The 26009-nt window shown below is 31.5% G+C and overlaps 1 protein-coding gene across 1 annotated transcript in view; it reads left to right on the top strand.

Annotated features, from left to right (window-relative positions):
- Nucleotides 1-1876: 1876 nt before the first annotated feature.
- Nucleotides 1877-26009, top strand: part of LOC117114454 (hepatocyte nuclear factor 4-alpha-like) — a 29412-nt gene continuing 5279 nt past the window's right edge. Inside the window, exons 1-4 of the mRNA XM_033258124.1 lie at nt 1877-2070; nt 23079-23186; nt 23384-23528; nt 24241-24452. Of these exons, the coding sequence (XP_033114015.1) occupies nt 1939-2070; nt 23079-23186; nt 23384-23528; nt 24241-24452 (597 nt within the window). The 5' untranslated portion in view covers nt 1877-1938. The remainder of the gene's footprint in view (nt 2071-23078; nt 23187-23383; nt 23529-24240; nt 24453-26009) is intronic.

The raw sequence follows: 26009 nt of genomic DNA on the forward strand, positions 1-26009 counted from the left end.
AGAGGTTATCCGTTGGTTTCAGTCATAACCAAAATATACAAATACAATATTTCAGGGGTGGCGCCAGCGGTAGGGGGTGGGGGATTAATGGCCCAATCATGTTCTTTATTTCAACATCTAGATGTTGCATAGGTTTATCATGTTCAAATCTAATCTACGTATGTACCGTACGCATCCATATTATACTCTTTTCCAACATGAAAAGGGGAAATTTAACACACCACTCTGATTTCCTATCATACTCGCTCTTGCAAAGTCGGATTTTCAACCCCATCAGGTTCAACTAAACTATACACTCACTGCGTTCCTGTTTCAGTTTTTGTGTCTATGCCCTTTGTGTGTGGGGGTGAGGGTAGACACATATGTTGTCATCGCAATTGAACTTTCTCCTTTTCTTTTTTCCCCTTTTTTTTCACTTTCCATAAGCACCCCCTCCCCACCCCAACCCCTAAATCCGCACCTGACTATGGAAACCCTGTATCCTACAGTTGTTACCGGTATGTTTGGAGGAACCAAGGTTGCAGACGGTGCGATCGCATCACCCCCTTAAATTGTATTAAGAAAAATTATTGTTGTATTGTATTGTTGATATGATTTACCGGTACCGGTCAGATTTTTAAGGTATGGATGTGCAATTTTCGGACACCTAGAGGTCCTATTCTCAAAATGTTCTACCCTCAGCACCAACCATGGTGAGGTTGAGGTGGTGTGAACTCTCACTGTACACATAACCTACCGCCAAATCCTGCATCCGCCCCAAAATGTAGGCTGTGTATTTTTTTTCAGAGAATTTGGGAGTTAGAAACCTGGAGCAAGTAAAGTTGTTAGAAAATCGCGCGCACAGTAGGCCTATAGTACCACGTCAAAATTCCCTGGTATATTAATCAATTATACTTAGGCCTATAGTATAATTTCACACCATAATGTAAAAATGATTAAAACCGAACGCAATATGACGTCACTCGGGTGCTTGATTGCTCGTACGTAACATTTTCACACCAAATATACTCCGACATCAGTGATGGGCCATTATCTAGTCAGCTTCTCCCCTTTGTCTTTTTAACAAAAGACAAAAAAAAAGCTACGTTTAGCGCCCTAGATGCGTTACCACATCAATTTTAATTTTTACCAAATAAGCCTTTATATTTATATATAGCCTAATATATTTTATATATAGTCTAAGTTAAAGTGTCTGTGGTTAAAATAAATAAATAAAAATTGTATGCGTATGTATGTTGTAGGCCTATACATTCAACAAATGGTGGGCCTAGTTGAGACAGTATCCCTACTTGATGTTGCAAAAAATGCACGGTGACTTCTCTGGAGTTGTTATGGCAACTCACTCGTCCCACTTGAGTATTGATATGTAACGATCAGAAAGAATGCACGATTTTTGTGATGCGAAATTTCAATCTATCACCTTATATTTTTATATCGTTTTATCGATTATTCATATTTTATGGATCCTATATTATAGGCCTATAAGTATTCTAGCTTGTGATCTATATTTCACGGTCACTAGAAATCAGGCTGCCTACAACATCCGGTGCTTTCCATAAGTCAACTGCCAATAGATTGAGACTTGGAGAACACTAGGCTACTTAGTCTCTATTAGCATAATAAATGATTCGTCTATTATTAAATGAGGGAATACTAATATATGAATAACAATTGATATTTTCTTAGAGCGCTTCACATAATTCGTAATTAAGTGTTTTAAATAGAGAGTAATTCATTTGATATAATTTAGAATTTAACAATTAATTAAAATAATAAGGTTATGTAGGTATTTTAAAGATATTTTGCCATGTGAGGTTGTGTCACCTCAGCCAAAAATTATATCGGCCAAAAGCACGAGCCAGCAACATACGCTTACGCAAGGCAGCAGAACATTTCTTTCGACCTAATTTTGTCTGAACTGAGTGAAAGAGAGCGCGCATGTGTTTGGAATCGTGTCTTCGTCTCATCGTCTCATTCACAATTCATTCTGATCTGGAAGAGAGAGGACGGGAGATTCAAGTTTACTTCCTTTCTACTGTCAACTGTATGAATCTTAATTTTTTCAAACTGGTAAGATTTATTCAATTTATGTTTGACATTTGCAAATGTTCTCTGTCAAATTTCCATTGAGAACAATAATGTGTGATGTTGACAACGATTTGCATTGTCATAATACAGTTTACAACATATCAGATTTATTTAATTTAATTGTAGTGTGCTAACCTTGGATTTTGTAGTAGGTCTCTCATATGCAGATTTAATACCGTATCACGTACTTAATCTTTTTTGTAATTTCGGCATGTTGTAGGCCTACTGTCTTATTATTTACTGTAGTATCATGAAGGTATCGTGGTTCCATCATCATGTTCTCAACTTCACTTCCATCGTCTCCCGAATACGGTAGCAATTGGCATTTTATTTCGAGGCCTAATGATGCCCAATAATTAATAAACTTTCCACCTCAAATTTGTATATTGCGACCTTGCTATCAACTCAGTAGGTCCACTAATAATTGTAATTGTACAGGTCTCCCTCCAATTAAAGACCACTTTTGGACTGGGGTGTCTATGATAGCAGCCCTGGTCTCTAACTAGAATAATAAAAATAAAAGACATTTGTTTAATTTGGGACCACAGAAAAGTGGTAGAACAACTTTCACTACTTCCGTACAGAGATGTTTAAGGGCAAGAGACAAAAAGAGCTTCAGTTTTTGAAAATAAACAGACAGGTCGACAATGTTGCCTTGGCAATGCAGAATAAAAGCTAAAATGCAGTGTATGTTAATATTAATATTAAAGTTATATAAATATTGCAAAACAAAATTTAGATCACAATATAAAAAAGTACATAGATAGATAATAGTACATAATACTTAATAGATAATACAACATAGACCTACAATGCATAACTACAGAACAACATGATTCCATTTTAACACTACAACAATTTGTAGCCCCGCTCTTAAAAAGCACCACTCTCGAATAGGCACCGCACTGAAGCCTCCGGCTTCATAACGTGTCACAGTGCTTTTTATTATTTGTGACAAGCAAAATGGTAAAAAGATTTTATCAGGGGTTGTCTGTATACCCCCACATAATCTATGCTCCTGTCTGCCACACTGCTTCCGCCACCACTGCATCATTTCCTTTGAAAATATTGACACCACCAATTATTGTTACCAGTAAACTGTACAATATTTGATGTCTAAGAATTAGTACCTTGTATGTTATACTTCCAAAAGACATCCACAGAGAATAATTACTGAAAGTTGACAAGAGTGGATTTGTGGCTTTCTGGTGAGGGCTACATTTGATTTTATTTGGATTGGTGTTTGTGGTTAACCAAAATCAGTGTAATTCTTGGTAGAAAGCATTCAATGAACTAATCTTATGTGTAGAGGATTTAAATACAGTAATTCCGATCGATGATTCTGAGAATTCTGAGCTAGTAATGGTAAAAAGTTTTGATGTACTCTGGTATTTAAGTTCAGTGGTGCAACACCTATGTGCTCTCATTTGCTAAAACCATAGGCTCACCTTAAGGTACAGTACCACTGTATATTTTTTTGTCCAGAACAATTGGCCCCTACTACGGCCGAGCGAGCCAATAAGCAGAATATATTAATAAGAACATCAAAATACGCCCTTAAAACATTAAAAAAATACTGAAGCAGGTGCACAGAGTTCTATGTGGCCCCAGCCACCAGGTTTAGTATAGGGTCCAAAGAAGCCTGCCAGAGGGCTCAGGCCTCTTTGTAACTGGTGGCTTATCTAGTGGGTACATAGGGTACATAGGGTTGGTGCACGCCCCAAAAAATGTATTCTCCCATTCTCCATTTTCCCAGTCCTTCCACTGGAAATTTTAAAAGCACAAAAATTATGCTCTAGTAGTTAAAACCCACTGCATATCACCTTATTTTGCTAGCTAGTAACCCCTCACTTAATCATCGAGCCCACCCACATCATTTTATTCCCCCACCAAGCAGTCCCCACTTGCATTTTAAAATATAGGAAGTTAAAAATACATGGTTCTGAATTTTTAAAACTAGTAAACGTGCTTTCGCACATGCTTTCCTGATTTCTACGATAACCATGATTGGTCAACTCCTGAACCAAGGTCAAAATTCATCAATGCATAGCTGGACGTGTTTGCTAATCTGGGTCCTTCAGGTGGCGTAGCACAACAAACGAAAGCTACCATACTAGGTAGTACATCGGGTATATTGGCGCGGCATGGTAATCGACATTCAAGTTTAGACATTAATACTTCGTACTGTTAAGGCAACATAATTATATGTGTCAGAACATAACATTTAATGTAGTACTAATGAAAATGCATACTGTATAAATAATATATAGAAGAAATACCTCAAATATTGAAGATCGGATATATTTTTATTAAATAATCTAAATATAAAAAAAGTTTATAAAGTCTTAATATACTGTACATTTTTTTATTGGCTCTTCCGCTGTTTATTTATCATTTTGTGATTAGGCCAAATTAATAAAAACAAACTATTTTTAAATCATTTCAGCAATAATTATGGTAAAGTTAAAAGTGAAACACTAATTACCTCCTCCTAGTGTTTAGGGAAATAGATAGTTTAAATTTAGTTCAGAAACCCTAATATTAGAAACGTAGTACTTATAATTTTAAGATAAACAGTTTCCCTTATGGGTGTTTATTAATTACAAGTTTCTCTAGCACTTGCTGTTGACCAGGATATTGTGTATTATGGGATTTCATATCAATTCCGTTGAAATGTAACAAGTCTATAAATAAATTACTTCCCATAGAAATATATACTCTACCGTCTGCACGAGTCCTATAATTATGTCTCGTACACAAACATCCATTTAGAAAGAAAGTCTATATCCTGTTTACTCATAAAAATTAATTTGTGAAAATGTTATTGTCATTTTTCAAGATTCGTAATGTCAGAGCCTAAACTGTTGTGTTCTATAATTATTGAATAATAACTTCTTTAGCGTGTATATCCTTCTTACAAGATTTACCGTATAATATGTTGACAAAACAAATATGACTGATACAGTTCATTACTATTTAAATTTCTAGTTCAGAGAAACTAACATTAAATATTTATTCATTCATTTATTGCTTTCCAAGGAATGCACACTGTGAGTTAAAAGTAAAGATGTGTTTCATTTTGAAAATTTTAAATATTTAAATATTTTCCAGACTCGCAATGAAGATTCTAAAATATATTTCCCATTAAATAGAAAAATGGAAATAGAACCAAGTCAACATCCACAAATTTATTTATTATTATCAAAATGCATTAGTTAATTTTAAATGTAATTTTCTAACGACTTTAACTTTCATTAAATTATTTGGAATTTTGTTGGTTTTTTAATGAAAAATATTGTCATTTCTATTGTTATTATTATTTTTTTTTTATTGTTACTGTATTTATTTATATTATTATTTATATTGATTAAATACTGTATTAATTTATATTATCATTATTTATATTGATTAAATACTGTATTAATTTATATTATCATTATTTATATTGATTAAATATATTGTACTGCATATTTATAAATTAATGTGCAAGAAATATTTAATTAGTATTAAAGGATAATAATAAATATATAATATTAATTATTATATTATAAATTGTGATAATAAATATAATCTGGATATTTTCAAATTTTTAGCTTCATTTAATGTTTATTTTCCGTCTTTTGCTTCTTTGTTTTGTTTTGTTTTGTTTTTTTTTTCATTTTCTGTGTGTTTCTTTTTTCCAAGCACTCCTTCATAAATTGGTTCATAGAGCCATATAATGCTCCTTAAAGTCAATGTTTGGATTGGATTAAATTAAAATTCATTATTATTATTATTATTGTTATTATTATTATTATTATTCATTATAAGCCTTAAATTTTATTCCTATTTAATCAAGTGCTAATGTCTTATTTTGAGGCATAGGGTGTTGAGATAGTTCCTATTTCAGTCAGGATTGTGCCCTGCCTATAGCACCACTTTCCATAGGAATCGTGAATCGTACTTATGAGGAAATTCAAATATACTGGTAGTCTATGGCTTCGCTTGTGTACTTGTTTAATTAAGTGGTTATTCAATAAATATGGATTCATCAAGGTTGTTACCCTTAAACATACAATTGATATTGCATAATTGGATCTAGGGTCTGCTGCAACAATTCGATCATTACTATTTTCCTTACAATAACAACTTTAATGTAATATACTCTTATTCGTATTTGCATATAGTATACACATCCTGAAAAGCAACTACAAATAGAATTTACTCTAGAAAAAATACCTGTATAAACAGTATAGGGATTATAAATATTGATATTTAAAATACTTTGCATAATTAATGTTATTCTAATTATTTTACAGCGATATGGTAAATATCTTAATTATGTTATTTTGAATTAATTTGTATTAGATTATTTTTGTGTAGTTTCATTTAAAATTCATATTTACAATTTTTGTTTATGGCAAATTTCCATAAATCAAATGAAAAAAAAATTGAAAAATTCAACAGCTTTTGATTTATAGTCTATAGAATCGAAATAAAATGTTAATGTAATTATAATCAATTACCTCTTGTATGCTTGTATTTACTGTATATTGTTTATCTTGAAGTCGTAATATATATTAACATTCCCCCAGACATGAACTTGACTTTTTTTATTAAATAAAAGGAATCTGAATGAATCAGAACATAAATTGGGTAGAGACCTAGAAGCTAGTGAAAATCCTTAGAGAAATGAATAAAAACATCAGCAGTTAATCAAATAAGTCTACCGTATGAAAAGCAAAAAATATATGAGCAAAATAAATCATTAATGATTTTGGAACAATATACTGTAGAGATGCATTCTTTTCATATGATAGCTAGCTAGATTGCAAAACAGCGTTGAATTGTGCCCAGCAACAAACTGTCCCAATTTCTAATGCCTTCGTGCAAAGCAAAGAGGTGAACGATCTCGTATTTTAGAAGTAGGACGAGAATCCACACTGTTTCACTTAACTGCTATTTTTAACGCTCTCTGGAGGCTGTGATAGGAGTCAAATAAGTACGAACTGCCAAATGTAAGCAGTGTGACCTTGAGCCCATTTACACGGGCCAATCACAGTCAAGCGTTTTCCCATTGCGTGACCCATTTCTATTACTGATGTCAAGCCTACAGCAGTTTTCCTGGAGTATGTATTAATGTGTTTATTTTGTCTGTGGATGCTTTGGTCAATTCCAGTTCGGTCTCTAACCTTGTCCAAGGCCAGGCAATTTCCAACTCAATGATGCCTTTTCAATTCCTACTTGCTCAGTACTTGACTATTTTTGTGACCTAATTTTGGATGGTCTTTGTTTGAAATCATTCAGAAATTAAATGAAAATGAAAAAGCAGTGTTTACTCTCTTTTCCCTTTAAAAGTTGCCTAAACCCATTCTTCTAGTTGTCACGTTTCACAGCCATATCCGATTGTTCTAAATGTAAACAAGTATTGTATTGAAATTTTGCTCCTTAACAAGTCTCCAGTAGTTGTATCAACGGTTATCACAAACCAAATATTTAAATATCAACTTGATATTAAATTTATGCTGGTACATACTCTTCTAACCTAATTTTTCTTATTACCAATATGGTAAACTTATTTCTTTGATTTAATATATTAAGTTCAATTTAAATCCATTCATTAGGGTTTCATATACAGTAAGTAACATTAATTAAAGGTCAAAGGTTTTTAGCTGTGACATTAATTAAGGGTCAAAGGTCTTTAGCTATCAAATTTTTTTTTAAGTTAAAGTTTGTTTCTTAAGTTTAATAAGTTATTTATAAAAAAAAAAAGCAATAAAAAAAAAAATACAACTCAAGTTTTCGGTGGTTTAGCTTAAGTATATAGTATTATTTTAATGTTTATATAGAAAGTAGGAAGCCATCAATCTTAATTGGAAATACTAATTAAAATGTCAATCACTATACTATTTCTTGGTTTCACCTATAATAATAGGTATTCATTTTACAAACAAGTATTACTTTCAATTGAAAATTTAATATAAAATAAAAATAACATTACAGTATACCTATATATTATTTTGCATAGACTCATCTATTTAGGAATTTTCATTGTAAAAGGTCGGTAAATTTGTAAAAGTTGTTTATAGATGTATTAGAAGTTATAATTAATTTATTATAATTAAGAATATAATTAATAATAAATTATGATAATAATTAGTATAAATTATTTTATTATTTAAAACGAACTATTAAATCAATGTTTGAAATAATTGTTTTAAATGTTTTATGAAATTATGCTGCCTGACTTAAAATAAGGAATTAAAACTGCAAAATAATCATTTAAAATCAAGAATCAGTAATCAATCAATAATCATTTTTTTTTAATTGTAAAATAACTTCCACAAAGCACACATGAAAGTAATTCAACATCAGTTTTGTGAAACAATACCATCACTTTTGATTTTTTTAACTTGATTATAAAATAAATAATATAGAAAAGTATTATTTATATGCATTGGTTTATTAAGGCTGAAAACATTTTCTTCTAATATTTAGTTGAATGCTATCAAAATTTTGAAATTAAAATTATTTTTTTTAAATTTTTGACAGATTATATAGCTTAATAATAAATAAAAATTTCTTTAAATAATTTTGTCCTCGACTCTGAAATATGTACACAGTATCACCTATCAACTATCATTTTAATTCTTCTTTATACATTTTAAATTTTCTTTTTATATTTTTGAGTCAATTTCAGGGTCAAAATTATCTTATTTTGTTTTTATTTTACACACTTTTCAAAGATAGAAAGTTATTATTGTAGCAGTAAATTACTGTACTGTATTTATGGAGGGTATTACATAGATAACCTTTATAAACATGAAGCATTTTTAATTTTAATAAAAACCTCATTTGACTATTTACCTTAACCTCAGTTTGTTCTTAATTTGTTCTTATGTTTTTAAGCAATTACATCCTCAATGTTCTTATGAAATGTGTTCTTATAAGAAAAAGTATATTTTTGTTTCATTGACTTCATGAATTTGTTTTTACTGGGTATTTCAGTCAAAGGAACACTGAGCAAAGGAACAGCTCAAAGGAACAGCTCAGTGTTCCCGAAGAATTTCCGCTTTTGCCTCTCGGGGGATTTACTTTATTTTGGTCAAAATCATGCCAATGAGTTGGTGGGGAAGTGCACAATTGCACTTTTTCTTAGCCAGATTACTGTTGATTTGAAGTTTTGTACTTGACCTGTTGTGGAGTTCCCTATAGATTTGCTGGGGACTACAAACCGAGATTGATTAAGGCAACGTCAGGGTTATCCTAGGCCTCCAGTGAGCTATTAATTGTGTTAGACTTAATGGTAGGCCAATGGCCTGTACCCCTGCAGTGCCCAACCTTGGTTAGGGCCTTGCACTGCTTTGTCTGCTGAAGAAGTACAAATGGCAGATGAGCATGAACTCAAAAATATTTCTAAATATCCGGAAACATAAATAAACCCCTTTAATATCCTCCAAGCTTCATTTTTTAATGCACTATATGAACCTGTTCTTATAATATAAAAGTGCATATTCATAAATCTTAAACAAGCTGCATATTGATAATACTGCTTAAATTAACAATATTCATGAAGTCTTGTGTACACAAGAAAGTGCAAGTGACCTTTCAACCCTTTAGCATGGTGCCGTTTACCTGTACTGTATTTGCCTTTTTAATGTTGGTTCACTGTGCAAGTAGGCCTAGACATGTTTCATTTTCATATTTCATATGCCATAATGTATATAAAACTACATTTGCCAGTTAAAACAATAGGAAGTAGCAAAGTATTAAAACCATCAAGCTATTATAGCTTCGTGATGAAACTACAGAATAGGGTAATTCTGATTGCATATTATTTGTTAATTATTTTAAGGATTTCAAACATGTTTATTACAGGTGACTGATGTACTTTGCAATAGATAGCTTAGGCGATATTTTTTATACCTTGTATATGAACTTATGAAGTAGAAAGTACAAAAAGTAAGTTTTTTTTTTTTCATTTAGCAAAATAGTTCTGCCAATAAAACTTCTAGGCAGAGGAGAAGATAAATATTTTATTGATTAAAAAAATGCAAGTGTGCTAGATAAGAAAATATAATGGTTGCCATTTTGCCCTCGTCCGAGATCCTTCCACATAGTCGTAAAAGTATGACTTTATTTCTGATTGTAAAATGCTTTTATTCACCTAAAAAAATGGAAATTTCAGGAAAAAATTAAAGTTTTTCTTTATTTTTATTATGCCCGTCGCTGTCCTAAAAATCTCCACAAATAATACATGTTTCCTTCCTAATTATATAAATTTAAAGCTTAACCTTTCCATTACTACACTGTTTTAACATTCAACAACAGCATTTTATTTTTCTTTTCTGGACGTTTTTGGCAAAACCATTTGCTAAAAAAGAAAACTGTATTTTATTTTTATTTTTCTTCTGCCCTCCTCTGGCAATCTTAAAACACATAAGTTCACAAAACAAGGTATAAAAAAAGTCTTGTCTAAAGTGGTAAAATATTCAGCAGCAACAGCAGTCATGATAAAATTAAATTAAATATGTTTGATTATTCGTTAAAAAAAAGTTATCTTTTAAATTTTATTCTACAATGTTCACCATAAAATATCTCCTGACTTTGTATCCGCCGTTTTGTTCCCAAAACATATAATCATGATTCAAATGCATATCAAACATGACAGCTCACTGTTGGTTTGCGACTTGCTGTTCAGATTTTTGAGGATTTTAGTACTTATAGGCTAGATTAGCAGTCTGTAATCCTTTTAGCACATGACCTAGCAACATTTTAAACATGGCTCATGACCATGTTGGTAGAAGCAGTGGCGTATCTCTAGTACTAATATTAGCATTGCTGTGGGTGAGATTACTATAGAAGTGTAACAGGACCTCTCTTGGAGTGGGGATACAGTAATCCAATGTGCTTTTTAACAACTGCATGTTAGTACTACATATTAGTAGATTATCTACATTTATATAAAATCAATTATAAGCCTCTGAAACGCCGAAATTGTCGTATTTTTCGGGGACTCCTCCCCTGGACCACTTTCGAGACATTTTGAACAATGTCGACCATGCCCACCTCAGGCAACCCCAGCATATCTCCCCACTAAAATTTTATCTTGCCCCTCACTTGCCTCCCCCCCCCCCCCCCCCCCCCCCCTTTCCAGTATAAGAGACAGGTTTTTAAATACTTTATTTTATTTTTGTTTAAATCAGCATAGAAATACAAAAATAAATTTGTGAACTTCATGCACCCGAAAAATCAAAACACTACACACAAAATGTTGTTAATTTGATTTGTATTCATAATTATAACTAATTAGGAATGCGGGCCATAGTTTCCCTGACTGATGTGCTATTTAATTAATTCTATTTAATATTTCAGTCATCATGACTGTATTCCCACAAACTTTGTGCACCTAACGTGACTGGGCAAAACAATTGAAGAAATAAGTAATGTGCATATGTGCTAAACAATGTTGTGCGTTTCTGTGTAAAGCTAAGCACTCGCTCTGTTGTACGACAAACCCAACTTCACTTCCTGTGAGCACTAGACAATGCAACGCTGTCAACTGATTGTCCCTAGTCTGAATGGATCGTCATTAAAAACGATCCGTTTTGCGGGCGGTGTTGCCTTCTCCATAGAATCGTGTCGTAGGCTTAGGGATTTACTTTAAAACTTTAAATAAGCTTCACGCAAATAACAATTACCCATGGCTATAACATTTTATACATGCACTAATGACAAATTATGCAATGATATTAAATATATTAATCACTTTAGTATTTGTAATGCCTGAAGAAGGACACTATAAAGATTGATGAATTTGAGAAACGTGAAAATGGGACTTATCATCAATAATTGCATTGATATTGTGTGAAATGTTTATATCAAATGATCTAGATATGATACACTATATTACTCTAGGCAATTCATCACATGCTGTAATTAATATTTCCGATCTTATGCAGTATTCAACAAATTTTGCAAATCTCAATGTATAGGATGTAGGTACTGTAGGCACACAATAAATACACAATTACAAGATGCACCCATGGTTCCTGAAGTATAAACCCAGGGAGGGGATCATGGGGATGGATTTTATGGGTTAAGGTAGTTATAAATTGTGTTTTCAGATCACAATATTCAGAACTGCTATCATAATATCTTTGTATCAGGAAATGTTTAGTCTGATGATATCAAGTGATATCGAGAGACTGGGAGTCCATGCTTGCATAAAAGGTGACTCAGGGGAGAAAATCTTCTCCATGGGACCACCATTTCTAAACTAAATTTCTAATTAAAAATTTGCAGGTAGAACATTGATTTAAATATATTTGTTTCATATAATATAATTTAGTACAGTACAGAAATATTATGAAATATATGAAATATTTATCTTTCATTCATGTTCACCTGTACTTATAAAATATTATTTTCTCATCTAAAATGTGAATCTTTAAATAATTTTTTTTATTAACATGTTGGAGTATTTCTTTTGGTCATCCTTGTTAATAATATGTTTTGTAAAATCTTTTTTTAAATGGTGAACATACCATATCATTGATTTATAGGCAAGTACCACTGATATAAAAGTATGTTAAAATAATTGATTGATTGATTGATCAGTGATTGATTTATCGTTATATCATCAAAGCAAATTGTAGCAAACATAAATTTAACTTTTTATAGGTTAGAAAATTGTGACAAACAAAATAGGTCGTTCTAATTACCATTCACTTTTTAGCAAATTTGCATTCCATATAGTAGTTTAATAGCTATTCATTATTATGAAATACTTCAGAAATGACATACCCAGTATTCGCTAAAAGATATCTTTTTTACATATAAAATATAACCAAGGTCATATTTGAAAGCCTTTTGTGCAATTAATATCCCCTATACAAAAATATTTATTATAAGATAAGAGAATAAATGTAGCAGCCAGCTGTATCCCTCACCCATACTAGTTAATCTTTGTCAGGCAGAAGACACAGACCTATAACCCCCTACCTCCATCAAAGTCATTGTGATTCCTGGGTAAAAATATCAGAAATAATGGATGGCGACATACATCTGCCTAAGACATTGACACTTTAAAGGAGGCTAGTTTCAACACAGTGGTAGCTGTATTATAAATTTGGGGGTGGGGGAGGGGTGGTTGAAACAATGTGTATGATAATTTGCAGTGGAGACATGATGAGGTATTCGGCAAAGTCGTGGTGAAAGTCAGGTGCCATTCCCATTTCTGTAACACCCATAGAGGTTGGGTAATTTAAAGCCAGAAATTTGCCAACAGAGGGCACAAATCTGACAAAGGATTTGAACCAAGGGCCACCTATTAGGTCTTCGGTCATGGACTCAAATTAAAACCAAGTGGTGTGGTGGGGGGAGGCGTCAGTAAAAATTACACTTTTAGATTGCAATCATTATCAAAATAACTTTTTATAGTTAAATTGGCACAAATTAGGTTTTTGGACTAATGACCTAACGTGGCAGTTAAGGATGGGCAATCCATGCTTCATACTTATTCCTGCCACTCTGCCTGTGTCAAAAGCTCAAAATAACTGAAAAATATCATTTGCTGATATACCTGAAAAATTTATCATTGTGATGATTGATAACTCCATTAATACTAAACTGAAATTAGTTTTCCTGAATACATTCATATATTTAAACTTTGTTGCTAATTTCAGACAGTTTTATCTGTATGATAAATTTAAGCCCTTTGGCATCAGTACAACTTTTTCTTTTTAAATTACAGGTTCATTGTATCTGATCACATTGTAGCCCCTAAGTCATATACTGTCACCCAAAAAATTCAGAAAAACTTCAAGAATAAAAATAAAAATTAATTACTCAAATCATTTTAAAAAAATCACAGAAACTTTCTATATTTATATAAAAAAAATATTTGTTTTTGTCTACAAAGATCATTAATTTAGCTGCCAGAAATTTAAGTGTATATGCAAAGACTCAAGGAATAGTACTATTTAAATGTCCATTAATTAGCAAGGATTTTTTTCTTGTTATTATTTTTAACTGGCAAAATATATTATTGAAAAATAAAAAAATCTAAATTTTTTTTACATTTTTTAGTAGGTTGGGTTTAAATGGTAGATTATAATTGGAACTTTAGACTTTTATTTTGTTTGAAAAAATAATCTAAAAGAATAAATTAAAGTATGAACTCCTACTGCAATGTATATAAGAAGTTATTCAATTTTTTTACAGATTTTATTCTAACTTAAAGTTATTATTATAATTTTTTTTTATTCAATATTTCACGCAGCGGTATTAAAGTATCTCACAAGTCAATCTCAAGTCTTAGCAAGTTATTGAATTTAAAAATTTGGATTTTTATAGAGTATACCACAGTTGTGTCGTCACAACGCCAGGTGGCGCTCTCTGTCGCCAAACCGGACGTTGGTTACCGTTCATTACGCCTGAATCACTTCATAGGCTTTCTGGAATAGGCATTTTTAAATCTAATATTTTAGCATCAAATTGTTCTTAAAACACAAAAGCTCTCATTATGTTAGTTATTTAACACACATTTAATCATCAATTAAAAATCTACAAAGAAAAGCTAAGATAAAACATCTTAATAATTACGTTAAAAATTGGGATCAATGCTTTGTCAGTGGAGAAAATGGCGTCCGGTTGAACGCATTTTGCAACGATAGCAACAGAGTAGTATCACATGGTACCGTGACGTAACACTGTAGTACTCTATAGTCGATAATGATAACAAGTAATAAGAACGCTTCCAGTATAAAAGTATGGGTAAACATATTTTATTTTGTTAATATTTTTTTTTTATTTCAACATGAGCAGGTTAATTTTTTTTAATGATTTTATGATGTTTTTGGTATTTCTTATGGGACAATACATCTTTAAAATACAAATTTCAAATATTGGATTTAAAAAAAATGTTTTTAAAACTAGTATTTAAAACCATAATGATAGAAACCTAAAATTACATGCAGTATTTTCAATTTTAATCTGTTTTGAAAGAGAGTTATTTAAACGTCGTCTGTAATCTTTAAAATGAAAGAATTCCCGACTCAACAACTTTAAATAGCATCCCATAATAGTCCATCTTTACACGTCTCTGTTCGTTTTCCCCAGATCCGTTGTGTTGTTTGTTTTGGATTTGCTATTTGCTTAATGATTTACTCGTATTGAAACTGCTATTACTTTTTACGTCTCCGGCATCTGACCTGATTCTGATTCTGACTAAATGCTAACTCTCAGGAGACAAATATGTGGGCTAGTGTTTGGAAATAGTCATTATGCTGCTCTGTTTTAATAACCAAGTTGTTCTCTACAAATTTATAATTTGCCCTTTTTTTCTCAAACAAGCTGCTTAAAACAAAGTGAAGAAAGATAATAAATTAAAATATTAGATGATTTTTAAGTAATAAATATATTTTTTTAAGCTTTTTCTAATTTAGAATTCTTAGTATGAACATTGTGAGGTCATGGTCGTGCACTTTCTTTTCGCGTTGTTCCAGTTTATACAAGGAAGTAGACAACTATAGGTTATTTCTGTTTAGTTCTAATTAACTTCAGTATTTCCCGTTCCGTTAAATTTTTGGTTTATATTTTACCTAGCAATTTGATTATTTCCTAGGAAAGTCCTTAGGGGAACTGCATGAAAATAGTTTTCCAGTGAAGTGTCCCTATTAAAACCGTTCTCAATTCGGAAGCAAGCCTCAAATACATTGTTGCCGTAATACTACGAAGCAATTGGCTGTCCTTATCTGGCGCAAATAGTTAAGAATTTGTGTTGTACTGCAGTGAACCGTCACTTTCTTAGATTTACTCATGAGCAATCAGTTGAAGGTGAGAATTATCAATAATTTTTTTAGAATAAAATATTTTTAATAATAATTTTAATACTTCTTATAATATTAAAACCAAATTTAATAGTTTTCATTAAAAGTAAGTTACTAAATAAGACAATATTATTTTTGAAACAATTATTTAGAATTTTATAGAACAAAAGTTTTCAGTCACAATTTTCTAACATTCAATACTTTTTAGGGATGGCTGTGGCTGCTACAGTGCCATAAACAATGTTAGAATTTTCATTTCTAGATATTAACTTACAATAAACTTTTTTTTACTATATAATAAAAGTTCAGAATGTTATTTCTATTAATTGTTCCTCTAATACTGATTATATTTGATCATCTAATTGGTTGATTTTGCAGAAGTCAATAGAAAATGAACACATGAAGATTCACTAGAAAAGTTTAAGCGTTACTTATGAGGAAGCATTGTTTAGTTTGTTTTCCATTTTCAGGGACTGCAATTATAGTCTTAGCCATTTCAATTCAAGTGTAGTTGATAGGCCTGATTTTTATTGTTCAATTGCTTCATTAAGGTTCTCCAAAAATAGATCAATAACAATTAAATTTTGATTTTCTATGATTGTGATTTTGTGAACTGTTAGAAAAGCACTAGAGAAAGAAAAATAATTTTTGTTTTCCTACTTTGACTACACTTTTTAAATACCTTAATTGTAATAGCAAACTTATTTTTTTTAAAGGTCGTCAGAGGAGGATAGGAAAAAAACAAAAGTAAAATTTTGATAATCTTATTTAGCAAAATTATTTTGCCAAAAGCATCAAGACAGAGGAGAAAATAGAAATAAAATTGTATTTTATGAACGTAAACAGTGTAGTAATATTAAGTGCTTTAAATATATATAATTAAGGAAGAAATATATTTATCTTATTTCTGGAGATTTCAGGGAAGCAGAGGGTGTAATAAAATTTAATAGAACAATTTTTTTTCTGAAAATTACATTTTTTCATAGATATTTATTAACTGGCCAAAAATAAAATGTTATTATATTTGAACTCATCATTGTTGGCTATCGGAGAGTTCGCTTTAAACAAGTCTCGCCTTGGATATAATGATACAGTTCACTGTGCATAGTACACCTACACTTTGGTCATTTTTTTTTTTTTAATACAATTGCATGCTTTGTCCACACCTTCGAAGAAGAGAATTCTTCGTAGGAACAGGTGCTTAAGTTTTTTACTCTGTTCTATGATTTGTCGTCGTAATTATCGTTGTCGGTTCGCTACCTTCTTGTCACGCAATATATGTTGTATTCTCTCTAGATTGACTGACTTGGAAATTACCTTAACTAGGTCGCCACAGCACAGAGCCTCCAGGGATGATTCCGTGAAATCTCCGTAGAATTTCATGTTGTATTTATTGCAGTAGAGATGACTATGTTCCTTTCAGAATCTTTGGGATATTTGCCAGGACATGTTCTTAAAGATGCTATTTTCGGAATCTTAAGCTGCAGCGAATTTATAAATTAGTTGTCTGCTTCTCAAACGATAACTAGCGTAGAAAGAAACATACAAAAACTAGTCCTTCAGTAAAATACAGTAGCAAAAGATATGATGGCTTGTTAATCATCAGAAGTAATCATATTTAATACATTAAAAAAATCATTTTTTACATGTACTGTATCTTCCTTTTCATTGACTGCCTTTTTCAAACTTGTCATAGCCACTATGTTGTAGAGTATTATAATAATAATGATGATGATTATGATAAAGATTTTTTCTGTTTTAGCCACATAGGCCATATATTTATCATTCAGAAATCATTAATGTATAATAATTTTATTCTTAAAAGTAGATTTTTATAATAATAAATAGATGTATAATATGATAATGGAACAATAATTTGAACACAATTGTATTTTTTTTTCTTTTTACAAAATATTCATTGATTTATCTACTAATAACATTCAATAATTTTATCATGGTAATTTTTTTAGTACTTCAAAATAAAAAAAACAAAATTGGTACAGTATGTTATTGTTCCAATAACGAGATGAATAAATAAGGTATTTTTAAAACTTCAATATTAAATGCAAACATTCTGAAATATAAAAAAAAAAAATGTTTACAGGTTACACTTAAATCTGTGCCTTTTACAAGATCTTTCTACGTTGTGCAGTATTTTAGAAATCACGTCAATTTTAGAGTTTTAGTGGGGCAATATTTAACCACAACACCAAATAATTGTGAAGTAATAATTATTAAATATTATTTTCCTTATAATTTTTTCTTATCTTCATTGTAATCATCATTATTATAAAGAAGGATGTTTTTGTTATGACTATAGGATTGCTGTCTACAAAGCTTTTGTCCATTGTGCGGTCTCATATTAAGAATTAGGTTAATTTGGGTAAAGGTCGAATGCCGGGTCAATATTTAACCACAGATATCGTTCAGTCAATGTCTGCTCTTAAGTGCAATGTGTGAGGTTAATTATAAAGCAGGTATGCTCTACCAACCTGCTCACGCTATTGTACTCTTTTGGATTAGTGTAGGGTACATTCACCCACCATTCGCCTAAAATATTTAGGTCGTTACACAATTTCCTTTTGCTTGGTAATCCAGTGGCCTTGATGTGGATTTGTGTTTTCATCCAGAAACCATCAAAGTGATGTTCATTAAACTGGAGGGGTTGGCCAATGTTTTATCTCCTGTTTGGTATTGACCTATATTTAATTCATATAAAAACATGAATTGAGAGTGTTATTCCAAAAACAAAATTGGTATTTGCCGTTAGCAATGCTTCCAAGAATTATATGCATGGATTTACCAATTGTTCTAAACAAAAGGGGAATTTTCCTTGTTCTCATTTTTTAAAGGAAGGCCAATTAATATAATATTAGGCCATATTTCCCAACCAATTTTTTTTTAAAAGGTTGATGTTTTTATTTTATTTCAATGGGCTATCTGAAAATATGTCAAAGCTTGTCATAATTTCTTGAAAGTAATAGTGTACATACATACATGAACAATGTTTTTGACACAGAATAGAAGGTAGGGAGGACTTGCTAGGCCTAACATTCTTGGCTTGTTGCTTCACTCGTCTACGGTTGTCATAAAACCATTCGTTAAAACCCATTGTCTTTTAACGACGAACCATTTGTTGTTTATTGATCTTTGGAATAGTAATCAACATATGCTTGTTCATTAGTATGCAGAAAAACACATTTTTACTTAAGAATCGCATCAAAAATCAACATCTTTTCAATTCATCAAAAAACTATTTTGGAAATAACAAAAATCGATCCGTTGCCAAAAATTAATGCAGACTGGGACAAGAAATAAGATTTATTTTAATTTCACCTGAATATAATTAGCTGTTATATTATTTGTACTCTCTGAGTTTGTCGCTATGTCTATTCAAATGCAATAAAAGTAGTACAGTATTTTTTTTATATCTAAAATTACGAACAAAAATTTAGGATATAGTATAGAAAAGAGAAGCGTTATTTCAACCTCGTATAATTCATATTTTTCAAAAATCCTTGATGCATTTCTCTGCAAAATAATAACTATCGACTGAAAACTTTGAGGCACCATATCTCTTGTATGGTTAATGGCTCTTGCTCCATCGAGCACTGTGCATAAATAATGGTGTGGCGAACTAGGGCAGTGAGAATCCAAGGGCATCGACCTAGATAGAAATATTGTTTTCTCTCAGGGTGTTTTCGTAGTTGATCGCAATTGGAACCTTGCTCCTATATGCGACGTGTTTACAAAGGATGAACGGAGGCTTCTTCTCCATCTGATGATGGGCTCTTCGAAAAGGCTGTTAAGAAATCGTTCACATGTAATTATTCCAAATTCAATACTTGTCGAGGTTCTTCACACTGTGCAACTCTTAAGTCATTCGAATTCATAATTAAAAACACCCTGTTGGATGTACAGAAGTGAGAGTGCTTGTATCAGAAGGCAATGTACCGTATTTGTCCACAAGCAGGCCTAAAAGTATCATATGTAACTGGTGATTTGAAAATGTTATATTTCATATTTTAAATTTTTATAATTGAAATTTAATATATATTTTAATCTGACGATATTTTTATATTAATTTAAAATTAATATTTATTTGAATCTGATGATCAAATGTAATTGAAAATATTATATTTTACATTTTATATTTTTATAATTTAAATTTAGTATTTATTTGAATCTGATAAATTTTTATTCTTAGTGCAATTTAAAAAAAATTAATTAATAATTAGTCTCACATAAAATCATAATTAGGAGGAAATTGATAAAAGTAGACATGTTATTCTGCTTTTGGAATGTATTTCATTTTTTATTTTTCAAGAAGGTATTTAATTTATAATCTATATTTATGTAAAAATATCACAAACCTCAATAATTAAAACCGGGAAAATCCTTTAGATTCAATTCATTTTCACTTCATTAAATTGCAAAACACACTCTGAAAATTAACCGTATATCAAACAAGTGAGCAAAGCTTATATTTGTAGTGAACTTCCGTAAAATTTATTTAAAAAAATTATGGTCATCAAAAAATTTCTTAAACCCAATTTATATTACCCAATATGAGTTTTACTGTAAATATTTTTAGCCATTGATTCAGTTGATAACCATTTTTAGAAACATTTTAATCGCTAGCGTAATTCTGTTTGCCGGTTGTTTGTCCGTTTGGTAAATGAAAGCCATTGAGACTGTATGTAACTGGTTTGTAGACACTGACTACATTGACATTTCGGTGACCTTTGATTTGAGCTGGAGCACATAATTTACTATGTTTAGAGATTCTGCTATACTGCTGAATCTAGGGCAACATGTATTTTATTCAGATTGTTTGATTCTAATTTAATGCAGGATATAACAGGATTATATATATTTAATAAAATAAAATGTTACAATTAAAATTGAGGAAATTTAAAAAAATATAGAAAAATTAATTTTTTAATTTTTTCCAAATGTACAGTATTTTTATTGTGCAATATATTTAATGATTTCGTTCATGCCATTTTTGGCTTATAGTAAGAAAGAAAACCTAATATAAATATGATAATAAATATTTGAGAAAATGTATAGTAGGATTCAAAATTCTGATTCTATTTCAATATATTTATTCTATTCTAATATATTTAGTTTATTATTGTTATAATAAAATCTAGGAATGGCATCGCCTTAAAAAAAACATTATCTAGGGTTGCATTCTAAGATTTTTTTTTTTTTTTTGTGGGGGTGAAATTGAATTGTATTAATATCAATTTGCTCATTTGTCATCAATTTTGAAAAGATCAAAACTAGGATGCCTGCGTTTGCACTCTAACATTATATTGTCACCAAACTACCCATGCTTTTTTATACCATTTATAAATGCAATACTCGGTTTAGTTTATCGATGTCGTGCATCATTAGGCGGAAACTCGCCCGAGGTAACTTCACACACACACACAAGAATAACGGTTGATGTTAGAATAATGTTGTATCTATCATCATTAAACATACGTGCGTACACGATAATGAATAATGATTACTAGCCGATTCTGAATTGTCTAGAGTCGCTGACTGCGGAGAATATTTGGCAGGTCAGTGAGTTAACCTAGATCTAATAACTGTGTTCCCTCATTTTTCTAAATTTCGTTAATGTAAATTTTTGATGGTCTTTTTTTGTCATAATTACCACTTGACAAGCACTCTGTAGTCGCATATGTTCAGTTATATTCGATTCAGATTTTTTTTGTTATGAATTAAAGCATTATTTTGCATCTCTAATCATTTCATAAAGGTCTATTCATACTATCAAATTTTATGTGAAAAATTTGTGCGATTTGCTATAAATAGACATGCTGTCATATCACTTCCATATATGTGCATGATGATGTCATATAACCATATATGGGCAGAGCGCATGTATTTGTTACACAAAATTTAATAGTGTAGATTGAGTTTGAGGATGAAGATTATTTTTATGTGTTGAATTTCTATTTATTTGTTAAGACTGGTTTTAACAAAAAAATAAATAAAATAAAATTATAATACAAACTGAACATTTAGTTGAGGCAGATCATAGCTATAAAGCTATTGTATTGTGAAATGAGTCACAGTATGTTTAAACTAAAGTATATTAAAATATCTGAAATGTTAAATATAAAGATATAAAATAATTATAAATGACCTGGTTGATACTATGTCGCATCTGATTTATGGAAACATTTTTACGTTTCAAGTTTTATGCAGGTGTTGTTAGTTCAAATGATAATTCATGACTTTTTAGTACTGCTAAGTTTAGTAATAATTTATAATGTCAGCATATTTGTTGTCCAAAAAATAAAACATTTGCGGACTATATACTAATTGAAGCCCAAACAATTATACAGTATAAGTAAATAATGGTTTTTAAATAAGATTCATGTTTAATACAATATTACCATCCCTGAAATTTTTTTCAAGTGATTTGTATAATCTTTTATTCAAGTTAATTGATTTTATCATTTATTCATGGCAACTCTCGACTGCGAATTAATGATTCTCTTGATAGTAAAATACAGCAGAAGCCCCATAATTTGTAGAGCATGTGAATAGAAGGTTGAGAAAACGTGTGAGCTTCGCATGTCTGCCTGACAAACCTACTGAACCATTTTTGGAAATCTCCTCCCTCCGGACCTAGACAGGTGTCAGTCCAAGCCCAATGGGCAGGAGACCACAGTTTATTTATGCCTTTGTTAAATTGCTTCCATGTTACAGGAATTTAGTTTAAGGCCTAGACTGTCCTTGGATAACTCCCCACCCTAAAAAATTTACCTTGTTGGAAAATGTACAATACTACCACTAGTAGCTTCTACGAAAATATTTGCTTGTCAATATTTAAACTTCGAACTTGAAGTTAATTATCACTACCTTCATTAAATATGCATGTCCTGGAAGTTATCAGAGCTGAAAATAGGTTAATGCCCACATTAATTTAGAGAATAAACACTGTGTACTTTGGATCCCAGACACTATATAATTATGTGTCTATAAAATTTTATAAGGTATTTCCAACTTAATCGTGACTTGTCAACATTGGCACTGCGTGCATTGTTCATCCGTATCACGTTTGAAGAATGTTACCCAAACATTCATGTTCTTATGTTCGCTGAATCAGTTTCAACTAAATCTAAACATTATTTTCATGTCTTTAAACTCTTGCAGAACAAAATGAGTGTAGCAACATCGAATGGATATCCAGTTTTATGCCGCGTGTGTGGCGATCGTGCCTCCGGGTTTCACTACGGTGTACATGCATGTGAAGGTTGCAAGGTGAGAAAAATTTGCTTTTTTGCTGAAAGTTTTTCAGTTAATTGCCATCAGTTAAGAAATTACATGTTAAACATTAAATTTAATGTTGGAATTTGGACAGTTCATGCCTATTTATCAAATTCTGATTATAAACATTGTTGTGTTATTTGTTTGTATTGAGATGTCTTTTAATTTTTTTTTCTGTTTGCCTTTGTCAGGGTTTCTTCCGCCGCAGCATTCAGCATAACGTCAAGTACAGAATCTGTAACAAGGGCGACGAGTGCCTGATCATGCGAATCAATCGCAATAGATGCCAATATTGTCGGTTGAAGAAATGTTTATCGGTTGGAATGTCAAAAGATGGTAAGTCTCCATACGAAATGTATTTTCGGTCGGATGATGTATCTTAAAAAACGTTAACTGGCCTCTAGAGATGTCTCCATAGATTGCATCACATTGCATTGTAAGCCATGCGACTAAACCTTGTGGTTACTGATCCATATACATTAAGTCATATGAACGTAAGCCATATGCGGCCTGAGCAATGCAACCCTCTGAGCTTTGCAACACTGAGACATAATATGAACCTAAGCCATGTGACCCTATGTATTTAGACCTGCAAATCTTATTGTACCATAAATACTAATTTTTTTATCAAGTACTCTAACATCTGTAATATTTCTTAATTTTTCACTCACATTTTCCCGTCTACATGCAATATGAGAGATATAATTCATGTCAAATTTCATATCGTGTAGCTGTGCGTCTTGGTCGGTGTCCAAAGAAGTGCAAGCCATTAGGCACACCAATCCCATCACCGCCACGTTCTCCCCACGGAGACAACCAGTCAAATCTAGAAGACACGCAGATGCGAATGGAACAAACTGGCCTCTAGAGATGTCTCCATAGACATGTGACCCTATGTATTTAGACCTGCAAATCTTATTGTACCATAAATACTAATTTTTTTATCAAGTACTCTAACATCTGTAATATTTCTTAATTTTTCACTCACATTTTCCCGTCTACATGCAATATGAGAGATATAATTCATGTCAAATTTCATATCGTGTAGCTGTGCGTCTTGGTCGGTGTCCAAAGAAGTGCAAGCCATTAGGCACACCAATCCCATCACCGCCACGTTCTCCCCACGGAGACAACCAGTCAAATCTAGAAGACACGCAGATGCGAATGGAACAGCTGATACTGAGTATTCATGAAGCACAGAAAAAAACCTCGTGGGATGGTGGAGTACTAGGCAGATGGAATGAGAATGTTCCAAATATGGTAAGACCAAAAAAAAAACATACGATCTCTCTTCTAAAGCCCTGTCCAGACTATCAACATTTTTTTGACAAAAACATGTGACATGCCTAAATATGGTCATGATGACATCACATCATGACCATATATAGGCACATCATGACTATATATGGGCATACAACAGTTTTTTGTTAAAGAAAATTTGATAGTGTGAACAGAGCTTAAGATTGTTAAGGCCTGTCCACACTATCAAATTTTATTTGACAAAAAATGCAACTTGCCTAAATATGGTCATGTTGACATCACATCATGACCATATATAGGCACATCATGACTATATTTGGGCATACAACAGTTTTTTGCCAAAGAAAATTTTATAGTGTGGACAGAGCTTAAGATTGTTAAGGCCTGTTCACACTATCAAATTTTATTTGACAAAACATGCAACTTGCCTAAATATGGTCATGATGACATCACATCATGACCACATAATATGCACATCATGACTATGGGCATATTCTCTTGTCAAATTATTTTTTTAAATTATGACTTAATTATTTTGACAATACTTTGATTGAGCCATAGTGTGGCAAAAAATTGGCTATGCGCAGGGACTTTTGCAAATTAACCTAAACGTAATATCCAGACATTTTTAAAATTCAACCTTTGACACGCAGTAATTAATTGCTACAACTGGTGATGTTAAAAATAGAACACAAGATTGGCACGTACTGTAATCTGCCTGCTGCGAAAGCGAAAATGACCATAGTTACCGTATGCTGTGTCTTATGTTATCACAGCCTCTCTGCTTGAGCCATGCCCTAATCTTCTTTCTTTCGTTCTCATTTCTTTCATTCCTGTTGCCAGAAATAATCAGTCGGTATTAGAAAATTTTATTGAAATATTCTGAAAACAGCATATAGTTGTTGACCTTTCATTTAGTAAAGATCAATTAAAACTGAATGAATGAGGAATGGGCGATACGTGCTTGCCCTCTAACTCCAAGGTCCTAGGTCTGGTCCCATCACCACGTAATGTTGAATTGGAATGAAATAAAACGTCTTTAATCTAGATTAAATATCACTAATACTTAGAATTATACAAGGATTTCAAGGAATGAGATATTTTTATTGGGAAAAAAACACTGTTCTCCTGGCAACCTTTTGACTTAATTTTCATCTCAGTATTGAACTGATTAGAACGTTTCTGACCGGTGTTTCAACTCCCACTTAAGTAGGGTTTCATAGAATTGATAACAATGGCTCATCGGAAATCCACTGCTGACAGCTAATGGAGGAATTGTATGATGGTTAACTGTCTAATAAGGGATTTGATATCGTCGTGTCCTATATAATTTATTTTCTCCTCTAGGGGTTGTTGGCGAGTACATCAACCTCTTAATATGTTTTTATCCTTGGTTTTTTTTTTCATCTTTACATCAATTTCAACCCATTAATATAATCAGTGTTTCCTTGCTTGAAAGTTGATGCAGAGTGTGTTGTTTTAGCCTTGTACACTACCACAAAATATAATGTCTGTAAATCATTTGAGAAAAAGCCTTGATTTGGATGGGTTCCCTTT

This window comes from Anneissia japonica, unplaced genomic scaffold (assembly GCF_011630105.1).
Source record: "Anneissia japonica isolate Jap-2015-1 unplaced genomic scaffold, ASM1163010v1 scaffold199_len4679917_cov187, whole genome shotgun sequence".
Lineage (NCBI taxonomy): Eukaryota > Metazoa > Echinodermata > Crinoidea > Comatulida > Comatulidae > Anneissia > Anneissia japonica.